Source organism: Aphidius gifuensis, linkage group LG1, assembly GCF_014905175.1.
Source record: "Aphidius gifuensis isolate YNYX2018 linkage group LG1, ASM1490517v1, whole genome shotgun sequence".
Lineage (NCBI taxonomy): Eukaryota > Metazoa > Arthropoda > Insecta > Hymenoptera > Braconidae > Aphidius > Aphidius gifuensis.
In genome coordinates, this window is record NC_057788.1 from 25,345,349 (window position 1) to 25,369,617 (window position 24,269).

Here is a 24,269-nt window from a genome sequence, read left to right on the forward strand (position 1 = left end):
TTTATACTTGACATATATGTTTTCATATATAATATACGAGGGTTGATCGAACCAAGTTAGGGAAGTGAGTTGAATTTTGTGAGTAGATGTATGAGTAAGTCAAATGAAAAAAAAATAAAAAAAATCGGGAGTTACAAGTAATATACGCAGTAGTAGTAGCATTGAACACGACCTCCGATGGTTTGGTTATAGCCACGACACTCCTGGAATCCGTTTCACGAGAATGACTCAAACTCGGGAAAAAAGCAAAAAGACGCGAGAGAAAATTTTTATTTTTTATGATGGAATGAAAATAAAACAGAAAAAAAAAAAAAAAAAGAGACACATGACATACCTATCGTGCACGTCGTACCGATATAAATTTCACGAATAAAGCGATAAATTTCACACAAATTCATGGGGATCGCGTGGATAGATGAATTGCGACGTGATTTGAAAACGTAGTATTTTTTTTTTTTTACTTTTTTATTTTTTTATTATGAACTTGGTACTTTTCATCTATATAACTCTTTTTTTTTTTTTTTTATTTATTCATTTTTTATAACTACTTTTTTTTAATTTTTTAATTAAAAATTTTCATCTTTATTATTTATTTATTAAAATTATTATAGAATAAATTGAATGAATTTGTTTTTTTTTTTGTTTTATTAAACTTTTATGCAATTAAAAAAAAAATAAAATAATTTATCAAATGTATAATTATTTCGTTTTTCAATTTTTTGAAAGAAATGAAAAATAAAGTCTTTAGGAAACTTACGCTTTCATCGCGATAATTCCACTCGAATGAATATGCAACATCGTGCATATTATTTAAACTGTAAGATTCTCTTTTTGACCCACTTTTTTTTCAAATTTACAAAATAAAAATAAAAAAAACAAATAATCTACATAAAAATTTATAAATTACCTTTTGAGTTGAATAAAATCCTCTTCTTTTGATTGATATTTTTAATTTTTTTAAATAAAAATAATAATTTAACTTGACAATTATATCACGTAACAATATTATAATAATTGATAAACCACACTAATTTAATTATTTTTAAACCACTCACACGAAAAAAAAAAAAAAAGCACACACTTTTATAAACTAACAATTTATTTATTATAAATATATTGATTATACTATATATTTTACAATAAATAATAACATAAAAATTACAGTAAAATAAAATTTAAAAATTTACGTGGTAACAAATGCGACGAATGATTCAAACTGAAAACACGTTGGCTTACGCACGATCACATTGCCGGGTGCCACCTGTGCCCCTTCGGTCTCTACCTGTTGGGCGTAAACGAGGGGGAATATTATTAAAAAAAATAATGAAAAAAAAAAAATAAATTAAAATGAGAAAAGAAATAAAAGATGAGTGTCGATATAGATACACATTTTATCTGTCTTTTTTTTTTTTTATTTTTTAAACCACGTGCCCATTAATGTGCGTAGATACCTTTGTCAATATTTATAATCCTGCACATATATATTTAAAAATTAAAATTTTTTTAAAAAACTTGGTAGGGATGATGATTGAACAACTATATACTAAATAAATAAAGTAGGAGAAGGATGTACTTCCGCTCCCTCAAAACTCTTTCTGTTTGGATGCACTGTATAATGACACTACACATCCAAAGAATTTAAATTAAAATTTTTTTTTTCATTACTTTTTTCAACAATTTTTCACTTATAAATAAATAATAATAATATATTTTATTTTACTGGGTTTTTTATTTATTTATTTTTTTGTTTATAATTATAGTAAAAAAATATTTTCTTAATTTTTTTTTTCTAGTATAATCATCCCTTAATAATAAGTGAAATATATACCTATATCATTTAATTTTTAATAAAAAAAATTTTAAACTTATATTAAAATATTGAAAAAAAAAGGTTTTTTTTTATAAATTTACTCGTACTATAAATTTTAACAATTTTCATTGGTTTTATTATACGACGCTAATGGAACACAAATACACGTGACTAAAATATAAATTTTTACTAACGAACATTTGCGTTTTTTGTTAACTCAAGTGTATATATTCAATTCAATTTAAAAAATTTTAACTTTATTTTTATTATTTTTATTCAAACTCTCAATCATCGATTTTATATAACAAAAAAAATTATGTCAAATTTAGTTTATACCTATATTCTACAAAGGAAATAATTTAAAATAGACAATTTTTTAGTTGATAAATTATATTAAGCATAAATTAATTTTATACGTTAAAAAACAAGAAAAAAATTATTGAATAAAATGGCAATTCTTTTCCCACGCGAGACATGAGGAAGTGGCCAGTGAATTGTTCATGTACTGAGGTGTGTCATGTCTGTGGTGTTTAACATGTCTCCCTAGCCACTGAATTTTATATATATATATAGATGTATTTAAATGAAAGTGTTGGACAGTCAAAAGGACTCAGTTGGGTTGTTACGGGTGTGGTCATGAATTTTACAAATACTCAACTATACTGACAACAATAATAATTGTTTGTATTTTAATATATACTGAGATCAAGACTAAAAACCTTTATAATAAAATGGTATTTAAATTTTCATCATGTAAATTAGTTTATGGGGTGACAGTGTATATATAGTATGATGACACTATATATATAAATTTATATTTTATTATTAATATGTAAGTTTTATTTTGCATATTATTGTTATTTTATAAACCCTTTTAAGTTATCCGGTTGTTACTGAAGGAGAAACCGTTTCAAAACGGAAGTGGGTTGTGTCTTGAATGTCACCTGCAACTATAAAGATACTGTGTGAATTTTATTAAATTTATAATAATAAAATAAAATCAATATTGAAAAAAATTATTTATTAATATGTATATAGAATTCATGTACAAATTAATAAATTATAATTTAAAATTTTTATTATATTATTAATAAAAAATTTATAATTACCTTCTTTTTTTAATTTTTTTTTTTCATTAGCTTATGTTACAATTTAGCAGTTTTTTTTTTTTGTTCAATGAATGCACATTACATTTTAATTACTCAACCCCTTTGGATTTTTTATACTTGTAAATTTTTTTCTTCTTTTCTTTCATATTTTTTTTCCATATAAAAAAATTTTTTATATATTTTTTTGTGATTTATTTTCTTCGTGTTGTTTTTTTCTTCATGGGTGTTACGGTCTACTCGTCTCCCCAACTTCCGGAGGGCTCCTCAAGAAAATCAAAATTGATAAGTCGGTCGTTACTAATTTTAAAGATAAATCAAACTTTATATATTCACTCTGAATAAATAAAAATTTTAAATATTAAATTATTCTTATTAAAAAAAAGTTTTAATATATTATTATAATCGTATTATTATTTTTTTTTCTTAATATCCTTTTTTTGCAATAATAAACTTTACCTCGTTGTTTTTTTGTTATTGCTTAATGAACGTTGTACTTAATGAAAATGAAAGGAAAAAAAACTATTAACTATTAGGTATTGAATATTTATTCATTTCCTGTCATAGCAAATAATTTTTCGTAACATCATGTGTTGTATTATTATAAAAAAAAAAAAATATACTTGGAAACATATGATTTAATATTTGCATTATTTAACTGTACTGGTATTGATTTAATACGATAATTTTTTTTTTATGCAATACACGCTAAAAATATGAAAAAACAATAGATTCAATGTTTATAAAATTTTAATAGAGCATTTTTATTTATAATAATATTTTTTTTTCGTTCAATGATAAATGAATTATAAAGCAATTTTTATTTTTAAAAATACATAAACAATTGACCTTTAAAAAATTAAAAAACTTATCAACCTAAATATTAGAAATAATAATACATCTATATTGTTTTTTTTTTCTGGTTAATTTAATTTATTGTTTTAATATTTTTTTTTTTAAGATAATAATTTAATATTTCAAGTCTATAAATTCAAGTGGATTAAATCATTGAGTGTGATGCAATTGTAAAATTATTTCAGTGAAAAATAAAAAAAAAAAAAAAAAAAATGTTTGATTGGTATATACTTGACTTGGTATTGACTGTATGACTCTTAAAATATATAATTGCCTTGAAATTGAAAACTTGTTTCAATTGTGAATTCATCGATATTCACCACTTTAATTTATCATGAATATTCGTATGACCACAAAAATATTATACAGCCAAACAACATTGATGTTAAATCAATGAAAAATTTAACATTAATTTTTTTCTTTTTTTTATATATCGTTAGTCAAATTTCAAATTGATATGTATCATAATTTTTTAAATGCCATATGGAAAATCAGTTGACTTTAGTTTATATGAATCACGTATATTTTAAATATACAAATTATTCTTAATAATTTTAAGGGGGTTTTTTTTATAGACCCTTTTAGAAGTTAAAATCAACCGACCTTAACTTCCGGTCAGTTAAAATACAATAGTCCATGTACTGTTGGAAAAATCTTTGAGTTCAATTCCCATGTCCGAGAAAATGACATAAGGCACTTGACATATGTCTTTTTATATAATTTTTCATCGTAGTATTAAATTTACTAGAAGGATATAAACCAAAGTTCAGAATACATTGTCTCATTGTAGTCTTAAAAATTGTTATTGTTTGTAATTTTTTTAAAGATTTATTTTAGCTGTTAAAAATTTTAAAATCTTTTAGAAAATAAATTCAAAAAATAATATTGTAAAGAGTTTTATTTTTGTAATAACCACTTAGGATAAAATAAATTGGAAAAATTCTTATGATATGCATCTATGTAATGTTGATAGACCAATAGGGTACTCAAGAAAAATATTCTCCTTTTTTTTTCTCCATTTGGCAATTGAAAAAAATAACCCAACTTGAATATCTCTTTCAAATATTTTCACAAAATTCTAGATTTTTCTATCTCCATTTTTTTTTCTTTGTAAAGAAAATAAAGATTTATTTATTAATTTAATTATAAATAATTAAGTAATTCAAAAATAATATAATTAAAAATAAAATTTAAAAAAAAAAAAAGCAACTTGCTATGCGGAGAAATCAAGCAAACTTGACGATTTTGTGCTATTACGAAAATTAATACTTACAGTGACATGCATAGGCACTTATTCGTTATCACCATTATTCAAAATTATTTGTATATAAATAACACACATAAATTTATAATACATTCACCCTATGGTAAATGAAATGGATAAATGCAAAGAGTTGACTATTTATGATTATAAAAGTTTTTAACTTAATTTTAACAGTTAATAATTTAGTTTGTTTTAAAAGTATATATTTAATTTTCATGACAAAGTGCAATTGTTCATTAAAATAAATATATTAATTTAAAAATTCAAGGTTTTAAATGGCTTTTGTCTTAATTTGTTGATAATCTCTAATTATAATAATTATTAAATTTATTTTAATTATTAAAATTGTAATATTATCTGGCTACTAAAATATTATTAAAAAAATTAAATTAAATGATAAACAAAAAATAGATTAATTTAAAAAAGTATTAAATATTTTTCTTTGTTTTTCTTTATTTTGTTAGTTATTAAGCATCGTATTTTAGTAAAAGTTAGTGTACACAAGAGTCTCTTAACAACATGTGAAATGTTAAAATGACCCAGACACTTTTATTTTATTTTATTGTTTTTTTTTGTTGCCAAACCCATTTCCTTTTATAGTAAATGTCCCCTCTATAAATAGCTCACAAAATTCTCTCAAGGTCAAACATTCATATTGCTCGGAGATAAAAAAATAACTGGCATAATTCCAACCGATAAACCAACAACAATTTACAATTACATAAAATTAATTATTTGTTAATTTGGTAAATTTGTTTATCATGAATTTATACATATATTTTAGATTCATTTTCATATATACAAATATGTTTCTATTAATTTATATTTTTAATATTTGTATTCGAGAATTATTGACAATGCTTTTGTCAGTGATTTATGAAAATTTATTTTGGTTAATATATAAACAAAGTAATTAGAAAATTAGTTATGTAAATTTTAGATAAATTGGTGGGAATATTATTACAAACTTTGATTTTATTGGAATGTATATTTGGTATTAATTTGCACATATGGTTATGGTTTGAATTTAGTTGAAGTTATTGAATAGTACTAATGATCAAAATTTCTATAAACTAAAATAACGAAATAAAATAAAGTAATTGATTAATTATAGATTTAACTATTTCAATATTATTTTTATAGTTTAAGTTGAATTTAATTTTTAAATTATATTTTAATCAATATAATATTTACGTATTATTTAAAAAAAAAAATCATAATGAATTTTGAAATAATAAATACATATAAATGTGTTTAAAAATAGAATTACATCAAATAGTAATAGTTAATTATTTTAATGACTCATTTTTAAATACACAAGTCTATCCAGGGAATTAAATATTTTTAAAAGCTTTTTCAAATTTTTCTGAAATTAAAGTACACATCTTTTATTATTAAAAAAAAAAATAAAAAATTAATTTTTCCCAATTAAATTTGTTAATTAAATATTTATTTCTAGTGAAAAAATATAATAATAAATTTTAAAATACTAAATAAAAATAAATAATAATATAAAAAATATCTGATAAATTATATAATGTTTAATTTAAAAAATTTATTAATGTGTCAAAATATGGTAACACGTGAATCATAACTTAATTAGAATTCATAGTTGATGAAGTCATGACACCCTCGGGTATCTTTAAAACTTTAAGACATTCAAATTCTAGTATTAAACCTCATGTAATTATTAGTTTCAACACTTCGCAAATCATACAGCTAAACTTTAATTTAAAACTATGTTAATTTATTAAATCAACTGAGACCACATAAACTATCTTTATGCATTTATAAAGAAAAATAATATTAAATTAATTGAGATTATATTGATGTAAAAACTAAAAATAAAAAAAAAAACAAGATGTATTTATTTTTAAATTTTATATATATGAGAAACAAGTAATCAATTCTTGCTCGTGGTGTGGTTACGATTCATCGGAGACTATAAATTCAGTGTGGTACTAGTATAGAAAATTCAATCAAGGTTTACGACTGTACGGAGGCTAAACAATTTCCTCGATTCAACGTAAGCGCATAAAGAATACAAAAAAAAAATATAACTTAAGATACGTCAGTGGAAAATGAAAAAAAAAAAATTACAATATAAAACACATGTGTTACTGAAATTTTTAATATTTTTCACAAAACTAAAATAGTAAAGTGCACAGTATCAATAATCATCAAAAAATTAATTATTGTTGATTATTAATCAACAATAATTAATTTTTTGCTTATTTTACTTATTTATAATTATATTTTAATAATATTATTAATTTTTACATGTCTTGTTAAAAATTATGCTAACTTATAGCTCGAATTAACGTTGGAAAAAATTAAAAATCGACAAAATTTTTTCAGTAAATAAGTTAATAATAATTAGATCTATGTGTTTATTATTTTATTTTAATTATATATTTTAATTATTTGTTGCAGATGATTGACAAATTACAATGGGACAAGCCGAGACAGAATCAATCTAATATTTCCATCATCAACTGCAATAATGGTGAGTCAAATAATTTTTATTATTTATCTAACTTTATTTTAAATAATCAGATTTTTTCGTTTGAAATAATTAATGTTAATTATAATCCCAATAATAATATTACTGATCGTTTAATATAATTATTTCAAATATTATTAAAATCTATTAATAAATTTTACTTTAACTTTATTTTTACGTCTGACCAAAAGCTTACCTATTCTACTTCCGTCAATAATTGTAATTTGCATAATGTAATTAACATTTAAATTCAATAATATAATAGATGATCATGTCGTAAAATTAATGTCGAAAAATAATTTAAAATTTAAATAAATTATGTTTTACTAAAAATATTAGATGATATTATTTTCATGTCTGACGTAATCTCGATTTTTTCCCTTGGGCGAAAATATTTATTTTTATAATATCTTAAAAAAAAAAATTATAATTATTTATTTTACAAGTTTTAAACTATCTTTATTATCTAATCAATATGAAGTTATTTAAAAATTTATTTATCAATTTAATGAATTATTTATAATAAATACTAAAATGTTCTTATAAAGAGTGTGGGATTACAATGAAGAAAATAATTTGTCCCTAAATTTTTATAATAATATTTTTTGTCAGTAGTGACAATATTAAAATATCTCTAGTTAAAAAATAGTCAAAGTATTATAAAGTTTATAAATCATTAAAATTAATGACCAGAATGATAAATTGTGAATACTTTTTCATTGAAATATTTTTACAAACAGTAAATATTTATAGCCACTAACCTAAACCACAAATTTGCTTTTGTACAAAGAACATTAAACCAATTTACAGTCTCAATTTTATTTTTATATTTTTTACCCTTATACATTCAATCTTTCTACTTCATTTTCTTCATTCTTTTTGCCCTCCAAATGATATTCAACCTTCTTATGTCCGTTGTAATTTATCAGACAATTTTTGCTTCACCCAAAAACAAACGAGTCACGCGAGCCCTCAACAAAAAGGATGATCCATTTTATATATTTTTTTTTTGTTTATTTAATTATTTTATTCTCTTTCTTTTTTGGTTTTTCAACCACGTAAGTAAATTAAATAATCGCTGATATAACAAATCTGATTGTAAGAAATACCATCACTTGTCACGCGACAAATTTTATCAAAATCAAAATAAAAAAAAAAAGGTATCAGAACAAATTAAGATTAATTTAAATAAACAAGAAAAAAAAAAAAAAAAATTTGTACATTGATAGATAAATTAAACTTTATGTATTCTTCGTTAAAATCTTGTCTATTTTATGACATACGAGGTGTCAAATATTTTATATTTTTATTTAGTTTATTTATTTATTTTTTTTTCTCAAAATCAACTGCCAACATTTTTGACATACATCTCATTCATTTTTTTTTTCGTAAAAAAAATTTCAAACATGGCAGATGATCAATACCATGAACCGTAAAATTCAAAGCAAAAAAATAAATAAAACAAAAAAAGCTTCTTTTAAATCACGAGCTGTGTGCTTTTCTGGCAATAAATAAAAAATGAATCATAAAAAAAAAAAATATATCTAAATATAAATGTACATATCAAGTATAAAAATAGATTTGTTTTTTTTTTTTTTTTTCGTTATTAAAAAATTAATGAATAAAAAAAAAAAATAAATAATTTTATATAAAATTCTAAAATTTATTAAAGATAATTGTTTAAAATAAAAATAAAATCAGAGTAGTTGTTGAAAATAATATATGTCAAGTAAATCCGGGGTATTTACTCGAGATGATGATGATGTAAACTGTTAGATATATAAACAAGGTATTGTACAGGTTGTCATAGAGATAACGATAGATTTATTCTCATGTGGTTAAATTGAGTCACAGAAAATCCAGTGGATTTCAAAGTTCAGGCATTGCACGTAGACGGCTTAATCTTCACTAGTCCTTTTTTTTTTTTTCGTATTTATATTCTACTAAGTAAACGCTGGCACACTTGTTTTATTTTTTTTTATTTTTTTTTCATTTATTTATAATATAACAAATGTACTATTAATGAATTTTTTATATTTTTTCTTTAAAATTTATTTTTATATATCTGAAAAAAAGAATTATTTAAATTTTTTTTATTTTAATTTCAATTTACATAAAAATGTTATAGTTTGATAATAAAGATAATAAAAAATGACGTGAATATTTTTACGTCAGTAATATAAGTTTTAAAAAATCGTTATTTATAGGTGTCTTATCATCAGTCATAAAATGTTGATCGTAAAAAATAAAAAACCTGTAAATAGGTTGATAAAGAAATATCCATACAAGTATCTTTTTTTTTTTTTCTTTTTTTTTTTGCAAATGATTATTTCATGTTGTTGAGAAGATGGTGGTTTTAAAATGATCGTTGTCGTAAATTTACGTAAAGTCATAGGGCTTGAAACTGAGAAAATGAGGGTCAAAGAGTAAAGTAAGCGTGAGTTAAAAAAAAAAAAAAAAAAAAAAATTAATGTCGAAAGACGAGGCAAGATGCATCACCATTTTCTATAGCATCAGAGGGTTTACCACTGTGTGCTGAGTGACAAATGTACTAATCTAAGTTTCTCTATCTTGAGAAAGGAAATTACTCTTGATTCTGTTGTTGAAAAAAATATATATATATATTTATATAAAGGTAAATAAAGTATATAGAAAAAGTGACCTTTTGCTGCATTGAATAAGTTTTTTTTTTATTTTTTTTTTATTAACTTTTGTTTATATTTTATAAAATAAAATAATCTACTATGTTTATTTTTCTTTGCACGAGATAATATATATATTTTCTTAAAATATTCTGCAGATATAATATGATAATTTGATATAAAATAAAATCAACTCGGAATAAATATAATATTGTAAAAAAAAAATTTTTTTTTTTTTTTCCATTTCTCTGACTACACAGTATCTTGAAATAATATAAAAAAAAAAAAATATATAATCTATTCTATATTATTCTTTAAATTCTTGAAAAATATAAAACTTTTTTTTTTTTTACATTGAAATAAATTTTCAACGATAGACAGAAAATTTTCGTTATTGTTCTTTTCTTCCTTTGAAATAATTTTTCTTTTTAAATTTAATGGAAAAGACGTTCTTTGTTCTTAAAATCTTAGAAATAAAATTTTACACTTTACGTTTATTTTTTGAACAAAAAAGGGTTATCAAAAAAGAAAAAAAAAAAAAATGAATAGTTTAAAAATGTTAAAAATTATATTCCATTGAAAATCAATATTTCAAAATAATATTAATTTATAAAAAATTTAAATTTATAATTATTTGTATAAATAAATGTAAGTTTATTTTTGTTATTTCAAGTTAAAATATCAAATAAATTTATTTCTTGTATATTTTAAATATTCAGTACTTTCTCGTTCGTCTACAATTCATTTATTGTATTTACCACAGCTATATAACAAAACTCATCGCAACTCTCACCAACAAATTGCTTCAAATATATTTAAATATCTTTACATATCATAAAGTTTCTTGCATAATTTGACTCGATTTTAACTCAACAAAAAAAGAAACAAAACTATCATTTATATATTTTTTAATTCTAAAAGAAACAAAATGATTTTTTATTTAAAAAAAAAAAAAAATAGTAAAGAATTTTCTTTAATTTTCTCTATTAAATAACAGATGATAAATTAATTTTTTTTTTTTTTATGTCTTGTTAATATGTGTAATGGATAACTTTGTACACCGTCCATATAAATAACAATTGATTAATTTCGTATAATTGTAACTTATTAGACATCGAAATACGTTTGTCTTCATTTTCGTAGTATACACCGAATGACACGTATATTTATGAAAGACCCAAAATAATTTATAGCTAAATTTGAAAATCCTTTTTATTACTCAGCTTGACGTGAACGAAATAGGTTGTCCATTAATAAAGATTATCATCAAAAAATCATATATAGATTAGACGAAAAATAAATATAATAATTAAAATAATAAAATACAAAATATTTGTTTATGTTTTTAATAATTAAATAATATCATTATTATTGGTTTTTCTATATAAAATAAATAAGTATTGATTTTAGTTGTTGTTGTTTTTTCTTTGAGAGACACAAGTTGAATATATTCTGATCTGAATGGAATTAAAGTTGTAAAAAACTGGATTATCTAGGATTTGATTAAAGGTTGTTATAAAAGTTTCATAAGTTTGTTTTAACTTTGATAAATTTTTATTTTACCATAATGAATAAAAAATTTCTCATATTATAAATTTTATTTATTTAATAATATGTATATTTTTAAAAATAAATTTTCATTAGCTTCAAGTGTGTCAATGTATAATTGAACTAAATATTTAATTTGAAAATATTCCACAAACTTAAAGATCATTTTTTTTAAATAAATAAAGAGTTGATAATTTTGTCTTTTCAAGAAAAGACAAAATAACTTTATACATGTATTTTTTAAAAATAATATGTGATATGCAATCAACTAATTGAATTCACCTACAGTATAAATCAATATTATTTTACTTCTGAGAAAGTAATTATACCATTTAATTTTCTGATGAAATTATACGATCATCAAAATGAAACAACGAATCAAAGACAATTAGAGTTGATTATAAATTGATACAAATGTCATGTGTATATAATGTAAACATATAACATCGTTATCCAGTGTGATGTGTTGTCATTGTATTTTGTGATTTGTCAAATACCACTATCACAATGCAAGTATCAATTGATTGCTTGCTTACTTGCTTACGATCAAGAATTGCTTGTTGGTATATAAAAAGAATGTTATATATACTTGATATACATTGGCAAATAATTTGTCTTTACAATTTTAAAAAATAAATAACAGAATTATAAAGCAATAATAAAATGACAAATTTTTTTCATTAAATAATTTAATAATAATTAAATCTATGTGTTTATTATTTTATTTTAATTATATATTTTAATTATTTGTTGCAGATGATTGACAAATTACAATGGGACAAGCCGAGACAGAATCAATCTAATATTTCCATCATCAACTGCAATAATGGTGAGTCAAATAATTTTTATTATTTATCTAACTTTATTTTAAATAATCAGATTTTTTCCTTTGAAATAATTAATGTTAATTAAAATCCCAATGATAATATTATTGATCATTTAATAGAATTATTTTAAATATTATTTAAATCTATTAATAAATTTTACTTTAACTTTATTTTTACGTCTGACCAAAAACTTAGCTATTCTACTTTTGTCAATTGAAATTTTTATAATGTTACTGAAATTTAAATTCAATAATAAAATAGATGATCATGTCGTAAAATTAATGTTGAAAAATAATTTAAAATGTAAATAAATTATGTTTTATTAAAAATATTAGATGATAATATTTTCATGTCTGACGTAATCTCGATTTTTCCCTTAGGCAAAAATATTTATTTTTATAATAGCTTTAAAAAAAAATACTAATTATTTGATATATTAATTATTAAAAAATAAATAACAGAATTATAAAGCAATAATCTTTTAAAATATATAAATGCAATAAATTAATTAATTAAAATTTTATTTTTAGCATTATGTTTTTGTCTTTTAAAATAAATATTTTTTTCTTTATTTTATTTCTTTGGTTTTTCAACTAATTTAAAATTGTAGTGACCATCACATGCTTCTTGAAAATATACTACTACTTTTATGAGTGTATCTTTTTATCCAGTTGTTTTTATTTTACTTTTATGGAAAAAACAAAAAATATTTAAAATTAAAAAAATACAAACGACTGAGATTTTAAATTATATACATGGTTAATGGAAAAAAAAAATAAAGTTTTGTATAGAGTATATTTAGTAGGTCAAAGGATTAGGTTTTGTAAACTTGAAAATTTACGTGAGATTTTACATATTTATATAAACACAGTTTTAATCATTTTTTTTTTATTTAGTCGTAAAATTTTAAATTACATTAATTTTAATTTATGTAAATTTTTTTTATTCATAATTTTAAAATTAATTGTCAAATATTTATTATGTTATTTAATTATTAATTATTCTTTTTTAAAAGCATAATAATAATAATAATAATAAAACAAATATAATAAAAATCAAAAAGTTGATAATGGAAGTAAAGTAATAGAAAAAAAAATAAATAAATAGTATAAAAAATTTTATTTCTCTTGAAATTTTTTTTCTGCAGGTGTAAATGTGTAAATGTAATGAAAATAAAATAATACAAGTCTTGGTATATATATACCAGTGACTTTACTTTATTTGGTGCTATGGAAAAAAGTTGAAATAAAATATAAAAAAATATATATATATAAAAAAAAAAAACAATAATAATGCATTTGGCTCAGTGCATCTGAGATAAAAGATTTTTTTTTATATATATATATATTTTTTTTTGTAGACTCACATTGTGTGACACTGTGGTTAAGATGCTAAAACGACAAATGGCTTGTATTATTTTCATTCCATATTTTTTTTTTTTCCATTTAGAAACATGCATCTTGCATGGTATTCATCAAACGACTTTAAAAAAAAAATAGAAGACCTTTTTCTATCTATAAACAAAGAATGCATTTTATATTTTTATTTTTTGAAAATATCGATTTATTATCCGGGGCAAATAGATTTTATAAATTGTTTGAATAATATAATAATAAAAATTCAAAGCAAATCGGTATGAAAAATATATTTTTATTATTTTAAATTTTCTAAATTTAGATAAGAAATTTATTTGACCAAAAAAATCAACTGACACATATTCTAAGCAATATTTAAACAAACAATTCATTAAAAAATTTTAAATAATTTACACAATTTAATTTATACAAAAAAAAAAAAAAAAAATAGTAAACATTTTTTTACAAATATTTTAATAAGGTCTATAAAGAATAAAATTTATATTTTTTAAATTATTTATTTTATTCAACTTGTATATATTTGGAAATCTAGAATCAACTCGAATATTAAAAGTCACTACAATTTTAATATAATTTTTTTGTTATTACTATTATTATAATATATTTTCTTTTTGTTTTTTGAGCCAACAAGGTTGATCCGATTAAAATTCACAGCACGAAGTTTGCTCACGCAATGCATGCAAAAGTAAACTGCAAATAAAGCAAAAAAAAAAAAAATTAAAATATATTTTAATAGAATAAAAAAAAACCTAGACAAAATACATGTATTTTATTTTAAATGTAATTGGTTTTTCCTTTTTTTTTTTTTCTAGGTATTCCATTGTCGCCACTAAAGAATGATTTGCTCGAAGGGTTGACCAATAGTTTGTTGCTCTCAACAACTAATTTACCAGATGACCCACATCATAGACAACCAGCTTGTTTCGGTACTCTATCAACATTTAAAAAGGTAAATTAACAAGCTATTTTTTAATCTTTAGGCTAATTTAATAAATATTTTAAAAATATATATCAACATTTTCAACATTATCCTAATAAATTTGATCTATATTTTTATTATTATTTTTAATTTCACTACTTACAACAGTAATAATAATTATTAGTATAAAATAACTTGACAATAACAAGAGTATAAAATTTTTAAATAAAAAATATTGATTATATTTTTTAATATTATTATTATATACATTCAATGTAAATTAAATTTTAATTGGATTAAAATTATGAATATACTTGAATGTAATATTAATTATTTTTATAAATTTGTAAATATTGTTTATATATTTAATTTATGTTTATGTTGAATTGAACAAGAAGCAAACAAACAGTTGTTATATTTCACAGTAAAGTTGTTTTAATAATGTATGCAAGTGCATCTTCTGTAGTATTAAGTAGAATAAGAATAAGATATAAATATATATATTTTAACACTTGTTGAAATTTAAGTATGTGTATGATCCTTTAATCTAATGGATCTTTGTCTTGTGAAAATGCATATTCATTTTCATGTATGGATAATTTAAAATTTCAAATATTTTAGAAGCATAACTAACTATATTTTTTTTTTCGTTTGTCTAGATTTACGATGAGTGCTTAAAATAAAATTAGTTTTTGTGTTAAAAAAGATAAATATACTATTGTGGATAAGAAAATTGACATTAAATTTTCTTGCTGATATTGGGGAAAAAAAAAAAACTTTTCTAATATAAAATAATGTGGGTTAAAGCATATACTAGTAAAGTTTAAAATAAACTGAATAAATTTTCTGGTTTACCATAAAAAATTGAAAGATGATTTTTTTAAATTCATAAAAAACAAGAATTAAAATAGCCATTGTGAAAAAATGAAGATAAAATTATGAACGTAAAATTTGTTATTAGTGAGTTATTGTTTTAGAATTTTTTTTTTTTTAATTTTTTGTATCGATAAGTGGAAGGTAGAACGATGGTAGTAATAATTTAGGTCAAAGGACAATTTTCACATATGAATGCTTCGATGATTGTAGGGGATATTGTAACTATACACTCAGGTCAATTGCACTTTTTAATAAAGATTTGCACGAACGCGTTTATTCTCGAGGACACAAGTATCTGAGATTGAAAATAATACATTTCAATTAATTTTACACTAATAAATATGTGTAAATAAAAATTACATACAATAGATTTTTATTCTATAGATGAATTGTTTTATTTTTAATTCTAAAAATTTGAATTGTTATATATACTTGTAAAATAATATTTGTTTTATACATATACGAATAACGTAATTTTAATTAATGAATTTGTGGAAGAAGAAAAAAAAAAATAGAAAATCATAACTCGAGTAAAACAGGGTAAAATTAAATGATGAAAAATAAAACTTTGCTTTATATAAGAGTGAAAATTGAAAAAAAAAAATAATATAAATATATCAAAATTTTTTCTCATAAAGAAAATTATTTTATGCAATCAAATTTTTATAGTGGATGATAAAATAACTCATCTAGAAAATTAAAAATAAAAAATACAAAAATGTGTGAATGATATTAATTTGTGGGCGCATATTTACTCCCTCGCTTGTTTTTATCATGAAAAAACAGCTAGGGAGTGTAATAGGACAATTTTTCAAGTCAATGGATATTTCAAGGAGAATGCGATATAAAAGAAAAAAAGAAAAAAAATAATGATAATATAATAAAAAATGTGAAGACTAACGACAAGGCAAGAATGGTAACATTTAACTAGCGATTTTTACCTTCAACGAAGACATTATCAGATTAAATGAGAGAGAAAAAAAAAATATATATATATAAAAATCCAGCTTCCGTCAGCTTACCCTCAAGATAGGCCTTGTCGATAGCAAAGTACACAAAGCTCTCGACGATTTTTTATCCCCCTGATAATTTGATCCTACAGAATATTTGTCTTTTTTTTTCATTTTTATTTGTACTTTTCTTTTTATTTTTTAAGAGGATAAAGGTATTTTCTTGAATCAAACGTTCTTCAACTATTTAAAATACGATTCATTTTTTTTTATCAATTTAAATGATTATTTTTAAGAAAATTGAAACAACAAAATTTGGATTATGCTGTATTTTTGTTTTTTTTTTTTTTCTTTTTTTTAGATACATTTTATATATTTTATCTCTTAATGTCTAACAATATACATTAATATATTATATTATTATTTCTAATAAATTTAATTTGTATTTTAAATTAATTCATCAATACTTTGTGAATCAACTTTCATAAACCAATTATAAATAGATACTAAATATTAACGATTTTTATATAATTAAATTATTTTCTTTTTATTTTTCATATTTTTTATTCACAATTATAAGGATTTTTGTTTTTTCTTGGTTTAATTATATCGAGTAATTTTTTATACAGTATAATTTGCAACAAAATATTTCAATTTAATTATTAATAACAGTAGAGTGTTAAAATATATTTCAACAATTATTTTGTTTGAAAATTGTTTTTTTTTTTTTTATTTATTGAAATTTAATATCAATATTTTTTTAATTACTGAAAATATAATTATTCACTAGAACCGTTGAGTAAAATGTTTTCATGAAAATAATATTAATAATATTTAATGGTAAATAATATAATTAAATATTGTTTTTTAATACAACAAATTCATCAATATTTTAAATTTTCAAGATAATTGTTTTCACATTAATACTTCTACGATAAATTTTAGGATGTATTTTTATTTTTTAAATATATATATGTATATACAGATAGCATGCACAAAATACAGATATATATATAGCTTTATAATTTACAAATATAAAAAGAAAATAATATTTCATACTTTAGTTCCATTCACTCTATAACATTCAATACCATATTAATTTTAATACTCGGAATGCTGATATTAATATTTTTTGTATTTTTTTTTTTCAATTATAGATTTAATTACTTTTATAAAAAATTTATTATCATCATATTTACTTGGCTTTTTTAATTAAAATAAATTGCAAGATTATAATTATAATGATTGAATTGTTAAATAATTTGGAATAATATTATAATTATATTTTTAGTTTATAAAAGAATTATTAAAAATAATAATATATATAGTTTGTAAATAAATAATAATAAGAAGAAACTAAAGAATAAAATAGAAAACTGGTAGTTGATAATATAAATTGAAAGAAAAAATTTAATCTTGCACCTGCAGTTGATCTAAATGGTCTAGCAGATGTTGAATAGAGCTCAACCAAAAATTCACAATTAAAACAATATTATTATGGTCAATTTTAGGAATTGTAGAGGTTGAATAGTCAGTCCCTACTAATGATCCTTCACATCGGGAATAGCCCTAAGGGCCCTTAACCCACATCACTCAAACAACTCATTGACAAATACAAATCCTTATACACAAATATAAATTCTAACAATAATGCCAGCCTTACATAATCAATTCGACCATTGACATAATTTCATTTGATTCGTACACAATTTATATTTTCATGTCAAGCATATACAATTTGTTTAAACATTCTTTAGGTTTTATTTTTTTGTTAAACTAATATCAAAGTTTCTTTTATTATTAAATTTTTATCTTAAATAATTAATATATAAACCAAGTTAATCAACAAATATTATTCATTGTTACAGGTAATCAATTTAAATTGTTGCTCAAACAATTTTATCACGGCATCTACATGTTGCCCGACAAAATTGACGTCTTTCATGGCCTTGTTGAGTATCACTTTGACACAACCAGTCTGGCCAAGTTTCATATAGTTGAAGACAATTGGCCCACAAATCAGCCCATGGACATGCATTTTTACAAAGCTTACCAACTCGGCAATGTTCCTTGCAGCTGCTACATGAAGGACCTGATTTATAAGGTGTTCCAAGATGATCTGGATGATTTCCCCTGTTAAAAAAAAAAATAATAAAAACACCTGCCTATTATTTGTTTTTTAAACCGAGCAATACATGTTTTTTAATAAAGAAAATATTTATATATAAAGAAAACTATTTGTGTATTTTATTATATAACCTTTTACCCTTTTATATTTCCTTAATTATTATTCTTAAGTACTATGGCTATTTTCTAATTTCATTATTGTTTTTCTTTCGTCAATTCGTATCGAGGATGGAGAAGAAGCAGAGAGATATTTGGTATTTTGGGAAGATTACCTCCTTATTTTTCTGTTTGCCTAATTTTGTTTTCGATAAATTTCCAAATTGTATTCGATATTTTTGAAAATACCTCCTTGCTTATTCTATGCTCCTGATACTTTCGAAAGGTACCTGCTCCTATTCAAAATTTTGTGGAAAAAAAAAATTTTCGAGTATCAGGAACATAGAATGAGTGAAGAGGTATTTGATATTTTTGAAAATACCTCCTTGCTCATTCTATGTTCCTAATACAAATCGAAGATTTTTCCACAAAATTTTTGAAATTTGATAGAAAAAAAAATTTTTGAGTATCAGGAACATAGAATGAGCAAGGAGGTATTTTCAAAAATATCAAATACCTCTTCGCTCATTCTATGTTCCTGATACTCAAAAATTTTTTTTCCACAAAATTTTTGAAATTTGATAGAAAAAAAAATTTTCGAGTATCAGGAACATAGAATGAGCAAGGAGGTATTTTCAAAAAAATTTTTTTTTTTTTAAATTTGAAAATATTTGTGGAAAAAATTTTCGAGTATCAGGAACATAGAATGAGCAAAGAGGTATTTGATATTTTTTGAAAAAGTGGCGCCATCTATTGATTTTTTTGGGAACTATGTAGGTAAAAACATTTAAATATCATAGATAGAAGAAGGCTGTTTTAATAGGAGTATAGAACAGAAAAAGAGGTATTTTTTGCGCCACACTACGAAGCGCCATCTAATGTTTTTTATTGTAACTATAGAGTAAAAACATTGAAAATTAATAGATAGAAGAGGGCTGTTTTATCAGGAGTATAGAACAGGAAAAGAGGTATTTTTTGCGCCACACTACGAAGCGCCATCTATTGTTTTTTATTGTAACTATAGGATAAAAACATTGAAAATTAATAGATAGAAGAGGGCTGTTTTATCAGGGTTATAGAACAGGAAAAGAGGTATTTTCTGAATCACACTACGAAGCGCCATCTATTATATTTTTATGGAACTATAGGATAAAAACATTTAATTATCCTAGATAAAAGAGGGCTGTTTTATCGGGGTTATAGAACAGGCAAACAGGTATTTTTTGAGTCAACAAGTTCAGCGCCATCTATTATTTTTTTCAGAAACTATAGGGTAAACACATTGAAATATCATAGATAGCAGAGGGCTGTTTTATCAGGGTTATAGAACAGGAAAAGAGGTATTTTTTGAGCCAACAAGTTTAGCGCCATCTATTATTTTTCTTAGGAACTATAGGGTGAACACATTGAAATATCATAGACAGGAGAGGGCTGTTTTATCAGGGTTATAGAACAAGAAAAGAGGTATTTTTTTAGTTAACGAGTTCAGCGCCATCTATTATTTTTTTGAGGAACTATAGGGTAAACACATTGAAATATCATAGATAGCAGAGGGCTGTTTTATCAGGAGTATAGAACAGGAAAAGAGGTATTTTTTAAATTAATAAGTTCAGCGCCATCTATTATGTTTTTTAGGAACTATAGGCAAAACACATTTAAATATCATAGTAAGAAGAGGGCTTTTTTATCAGGGTTATAGAACAAGCAAAGAGGTATTCTTTGAGTCAACTAGTTCAGCGCCATCTATTGTTTTTTTTAGGAACTATAGGGTAAACACTATCAAATATCATAGATAGAAGAGGGCTGTTTTATCAGGAGTATAGAACAGAAAAATAGGTATTTTTTGGGTCAAAAAGTTCAGCGCCATCTATTGTTTTTTCAAAGAACTCTAGAGTAAACACATTGAAATATCATAGATAGAAAAGGGCTGTTTTATCAGGAGTATAGAACAGAAAAAGAGGTATTTTTTGAGTCAACAAGTTCAGCGCTATCTATTGTTTTTTTTAGTAACTATAAAGTAAACACATTGAAATATCATAGATAGAGGAGGGCTGTTTTATCAGGGTTACAGAACAGGCGAAGAAGTATTTGATGGAGCAAACTATGTGGCTTTATCTATTATTTTTTTGAGGAACTATAGGGATAAAATATTTAATATTGCTAGAAAAAATTAAGTGTTGTATCAGGGTTATAGAACAGAAAAAGAAGTATTTGATTTTATTCATAGTTTATCTCCCGTCTTTTCTGTTTTCCTGATATTTTCTAAATGAAATTTATTTCGTGAAAAAAAATTAGAAGAAATCAAAAAAAAAAAATCTTTTTTTGAACAGGAACATAGAATGAGCCAAGAGGTATTTTATTTTATTCATGGTTTACCTCCTGTCTTTTCTGTCTTTCTAATATCTTTGAAATAAATTCAATATCCTAAAAAAAAATGAGAAAAAATAAAGATAAAAAATTTATTTTTAACAGAAATATAGAATGAGGCAAGAGGTATTTGATTTCATTCACGGTTTACCTCCTGTCCTTTCTGTTTTTCTAATATCTCAAAAATAAATTTAATTCCGTGAAAAAAAATAAGAAAAAATTTAAAAAAAAAATTTATTTTTTGAACAGGATTATAGAATGAGGGAAGAGGTATTTGATTTCATCAAAGGTTCACTTTCCATCCTTTCCGTTTTCTTAATTCGAAATAAATCTTCGAAATAAATTTAATATCCTTCAAAAAAATTAGAAAAAATAACGATAAAAAATTTATTTTTTAACAGGAATATAGAATAAGGCAAGAGGTATTTGGATTAATTTATGCATCACCTACTATCCTTCTTGTTCCCCTATGGTCTTATAATTTTTGAAAAAATTGCATTTTTGTATTAGGATAACAGAATGACTAAGGAGGTATTTCGTAACTTGGAAAGTTTTCTGCCGTACTTTTTGATCTACTTTATATTCTGAATTTTTACAAAATCCTCCTCGATAAAATGGCTGCATTCTATTAGGAGCATAGAATGACTAAAGAGTTATTTCTTCATTCGTAAAGTTTATTACATATGTTCTTTGCTCGATAATTAATTTTTGAATATCGTTCAATATTTTTATCGAGAATATAAAATCATAAAAGCGGAATCCATTTGAGTTAGGAAAGGTTTTGAAATATAATTTTTCAACTTCTTTTTCAGTACTTGTATCGAAATATCCATAGCAATTCTGTTATAATAAATCAATTTGCCAATGAAGATTTTCAATAAACTAATATGTTTATAATTATTCTCTCGAAAGTGGCATACTATCTAATTGATTTATTTCTAATTATGTTTTTTCTTTAATATACGTTGAGAGATTAGAGTAATTTGAATATAGAGGACGGAAATTGTAAGTAGTAGATTACATGTGTTGGCTTAATATTGATAGATTGATTAATTGACTTCCTAAGGGCCATTTGCAAATGGGTAAATCTATATATGTATAGCTCTTATATTTTTTTTTTCTTCGTTTGCTTTTTATTTCTCATTCAACGATCGTGACCTGACGATAACCCATAAACGCGTTTTCATTTGCGATAGTAAAAGTCATTGTGAGATTGCGCGCGAACAAAAAGAATACATAATTCGAGCTTTTATTCGAGGCGATTTACTGCAAAGTAGCGTGTGTTGTGTACAATGTTTATCGATAAAATACAAAAATTTAATTTCATGATTATTCGTAATTTTGTTCTTTCTAAGTAATTTTTTACTGAAATAAAATTAAAGAAAAACTACATATGACCATTAAAATAATTAATTTTCCTATCTATCCAAATAACAATAATAGTTTATTGAATTATTTTTTTTTTTTCCGCAGAAAATTAATTAATTGATATTGCGGTAAAAATAACATTTATAACTTTGTTCGAAGTAAATGTTATCTCTATTTTTTTTTATTTTAAACAAACATTATTAAGCCAAAAATTTCTAATTTAAAATAAATATAACAATTATATATATTTTATGTTTTTTAGAAAATAAAATCAATACTTTTCAGATGCTGCAATAAAATTAGAAAAAAAAATGTTTTCAATATAGCATTTTGAAACGACAAAAGATTTTCAATAAAATATATATATATAAAATAATAAAAATAAATATATTTCTTTAACACTGTATGAAATGACAAGATGTAACCTATAACAAAAAATGTTGTCGCATTTTCTCGTTTACCAGGAAATTGGATTCTACTTTTCTCGAAACGAATGTCATCGTGTGGCCAAAGAAATGTTGCTACGATTCGATCGAAAATGTGACTTTTTATATCATGGTATCTCGTTTTTTTTTTTTTTTTTAACATCCGACATTTTTCTCACTTCCTTCTCACTTTAGTCCAAAATAAATAAATGAATAAATAAATAAAAACACGAAGCAGCAAAGATAAGGAAAAACTATGATTGACAGTTCCAAGTTTTTATCATACAAAATAGAACCTGCTAGTGTCATGATCTTTTTTTTTTTCTATTTTTATATTTTTCATCAATAGCATCCGGATATTATCTTTGAGAAAAAATACGGATATAAAAATATCACGAATAAACGAAAATTAAATAAATTTAAAAAATAATAAATAGAACAAAACTGTCACAATCAAAAAAAAAGTTCCTCCCACTTGAACAATGAGTATCCTGATTCAAGCAACGTAACAAATGTGCATTTGTCACGAAGTTTTTTTGTAATTTATTCAATTTCACACGCTAAAATAATTAAGCTACTCTAAAACCATTAATTATATATATTTTTTTTTCGCAAATAAAAAAAATAATAATACTATTGTTTTATATGCATCAACTATATCATGTTTTGAATTAAAAAAAAAAATAAAACAAGAGCAAATTATGAGAAATACAATTTTGATAGGATAAATAATGTCATTTTGGAGGATCCAATATTTTTACAAGCTATGCTATTACTTATTTTTTATACAGACTGCAGGCGTACACTAAAGTGCTATAATTTTTCCAGCAATTGTATTACAAAAAAAAAAAAAAAAAGCATGAATAACGTATATTCTCTTTGGTAAATTTATTTTCAAATGATTCAATCTTTTTTCTTTGTTTAACATTGTCGTTTCTCTTACTCTCAACGTGGTAGGTATACATACCAAAATATCCTCGACATATACTAAATTACCCTGGAAATTTAACGGGCGTGACGAACACAGAAAAGCACATAACAAGACGACGACGACGACATTTTTATTTTCTGCTGTATTGCGATCTCTGAGACGATCTCTTTTTTATTTTATTTCATTTTTCTCCTCCCCTTTAACCTTATATCAAAGTAGCTATAAGTGCCAAATGCTGTTTACCTTTTTTTTTTTTTTATTTTTCTGGTCTTTTTAAAT

At 22.5% G+C, this 24,269-nt stretch overlaps 1 protein-coding gene and 1 long non-coding RNA gene across 4 annotated transcripts in view; one reads left to right on the plus strand and one right to left on the minus strand.

Annotated features, from left to right (window-relative positions):
• LOC122857572 overlaps nt 1–18,653 on the plus strand; it is a 63,659-nt gene extending 45,006 nt beyond the window's left edge. The window contains exons 5-8 of the long non-coding RNA XR_006374225.1: nt 7,469–7,541; nt 12,485–12,557; nt 14,744–14,880; nt 18,545–18,653. This is a non-coding gene — a long non-coding RNA (uncharacterized LOC122857572). The remainder of the gene's footprint in view (nt 1–7,468; nt 7,542–12,484; nt 12,558–14,743; nt 14,881–18,544) is intronic.
• The window catches only part of LOC122857280 (cysteine-rich venom protein DIS1-like), a 33,899-nt gene continuing 28,195 nt past the window's right edge, over nt 18,566–24,269 (minus strand). For all 3 annotated transcript variants that reach the window (XM_044159386.1, XM_044159378.1, XM_044159394.1), the window contains exon 6: nt 18,566–18,809. In XM_044159386.1, the coding sequence (XP_044015321.1) occupies nt 18,566–18,809 (244 nt within the window). The remainder of the gene's footprint in view (nt 18,810–24,269) is intronic.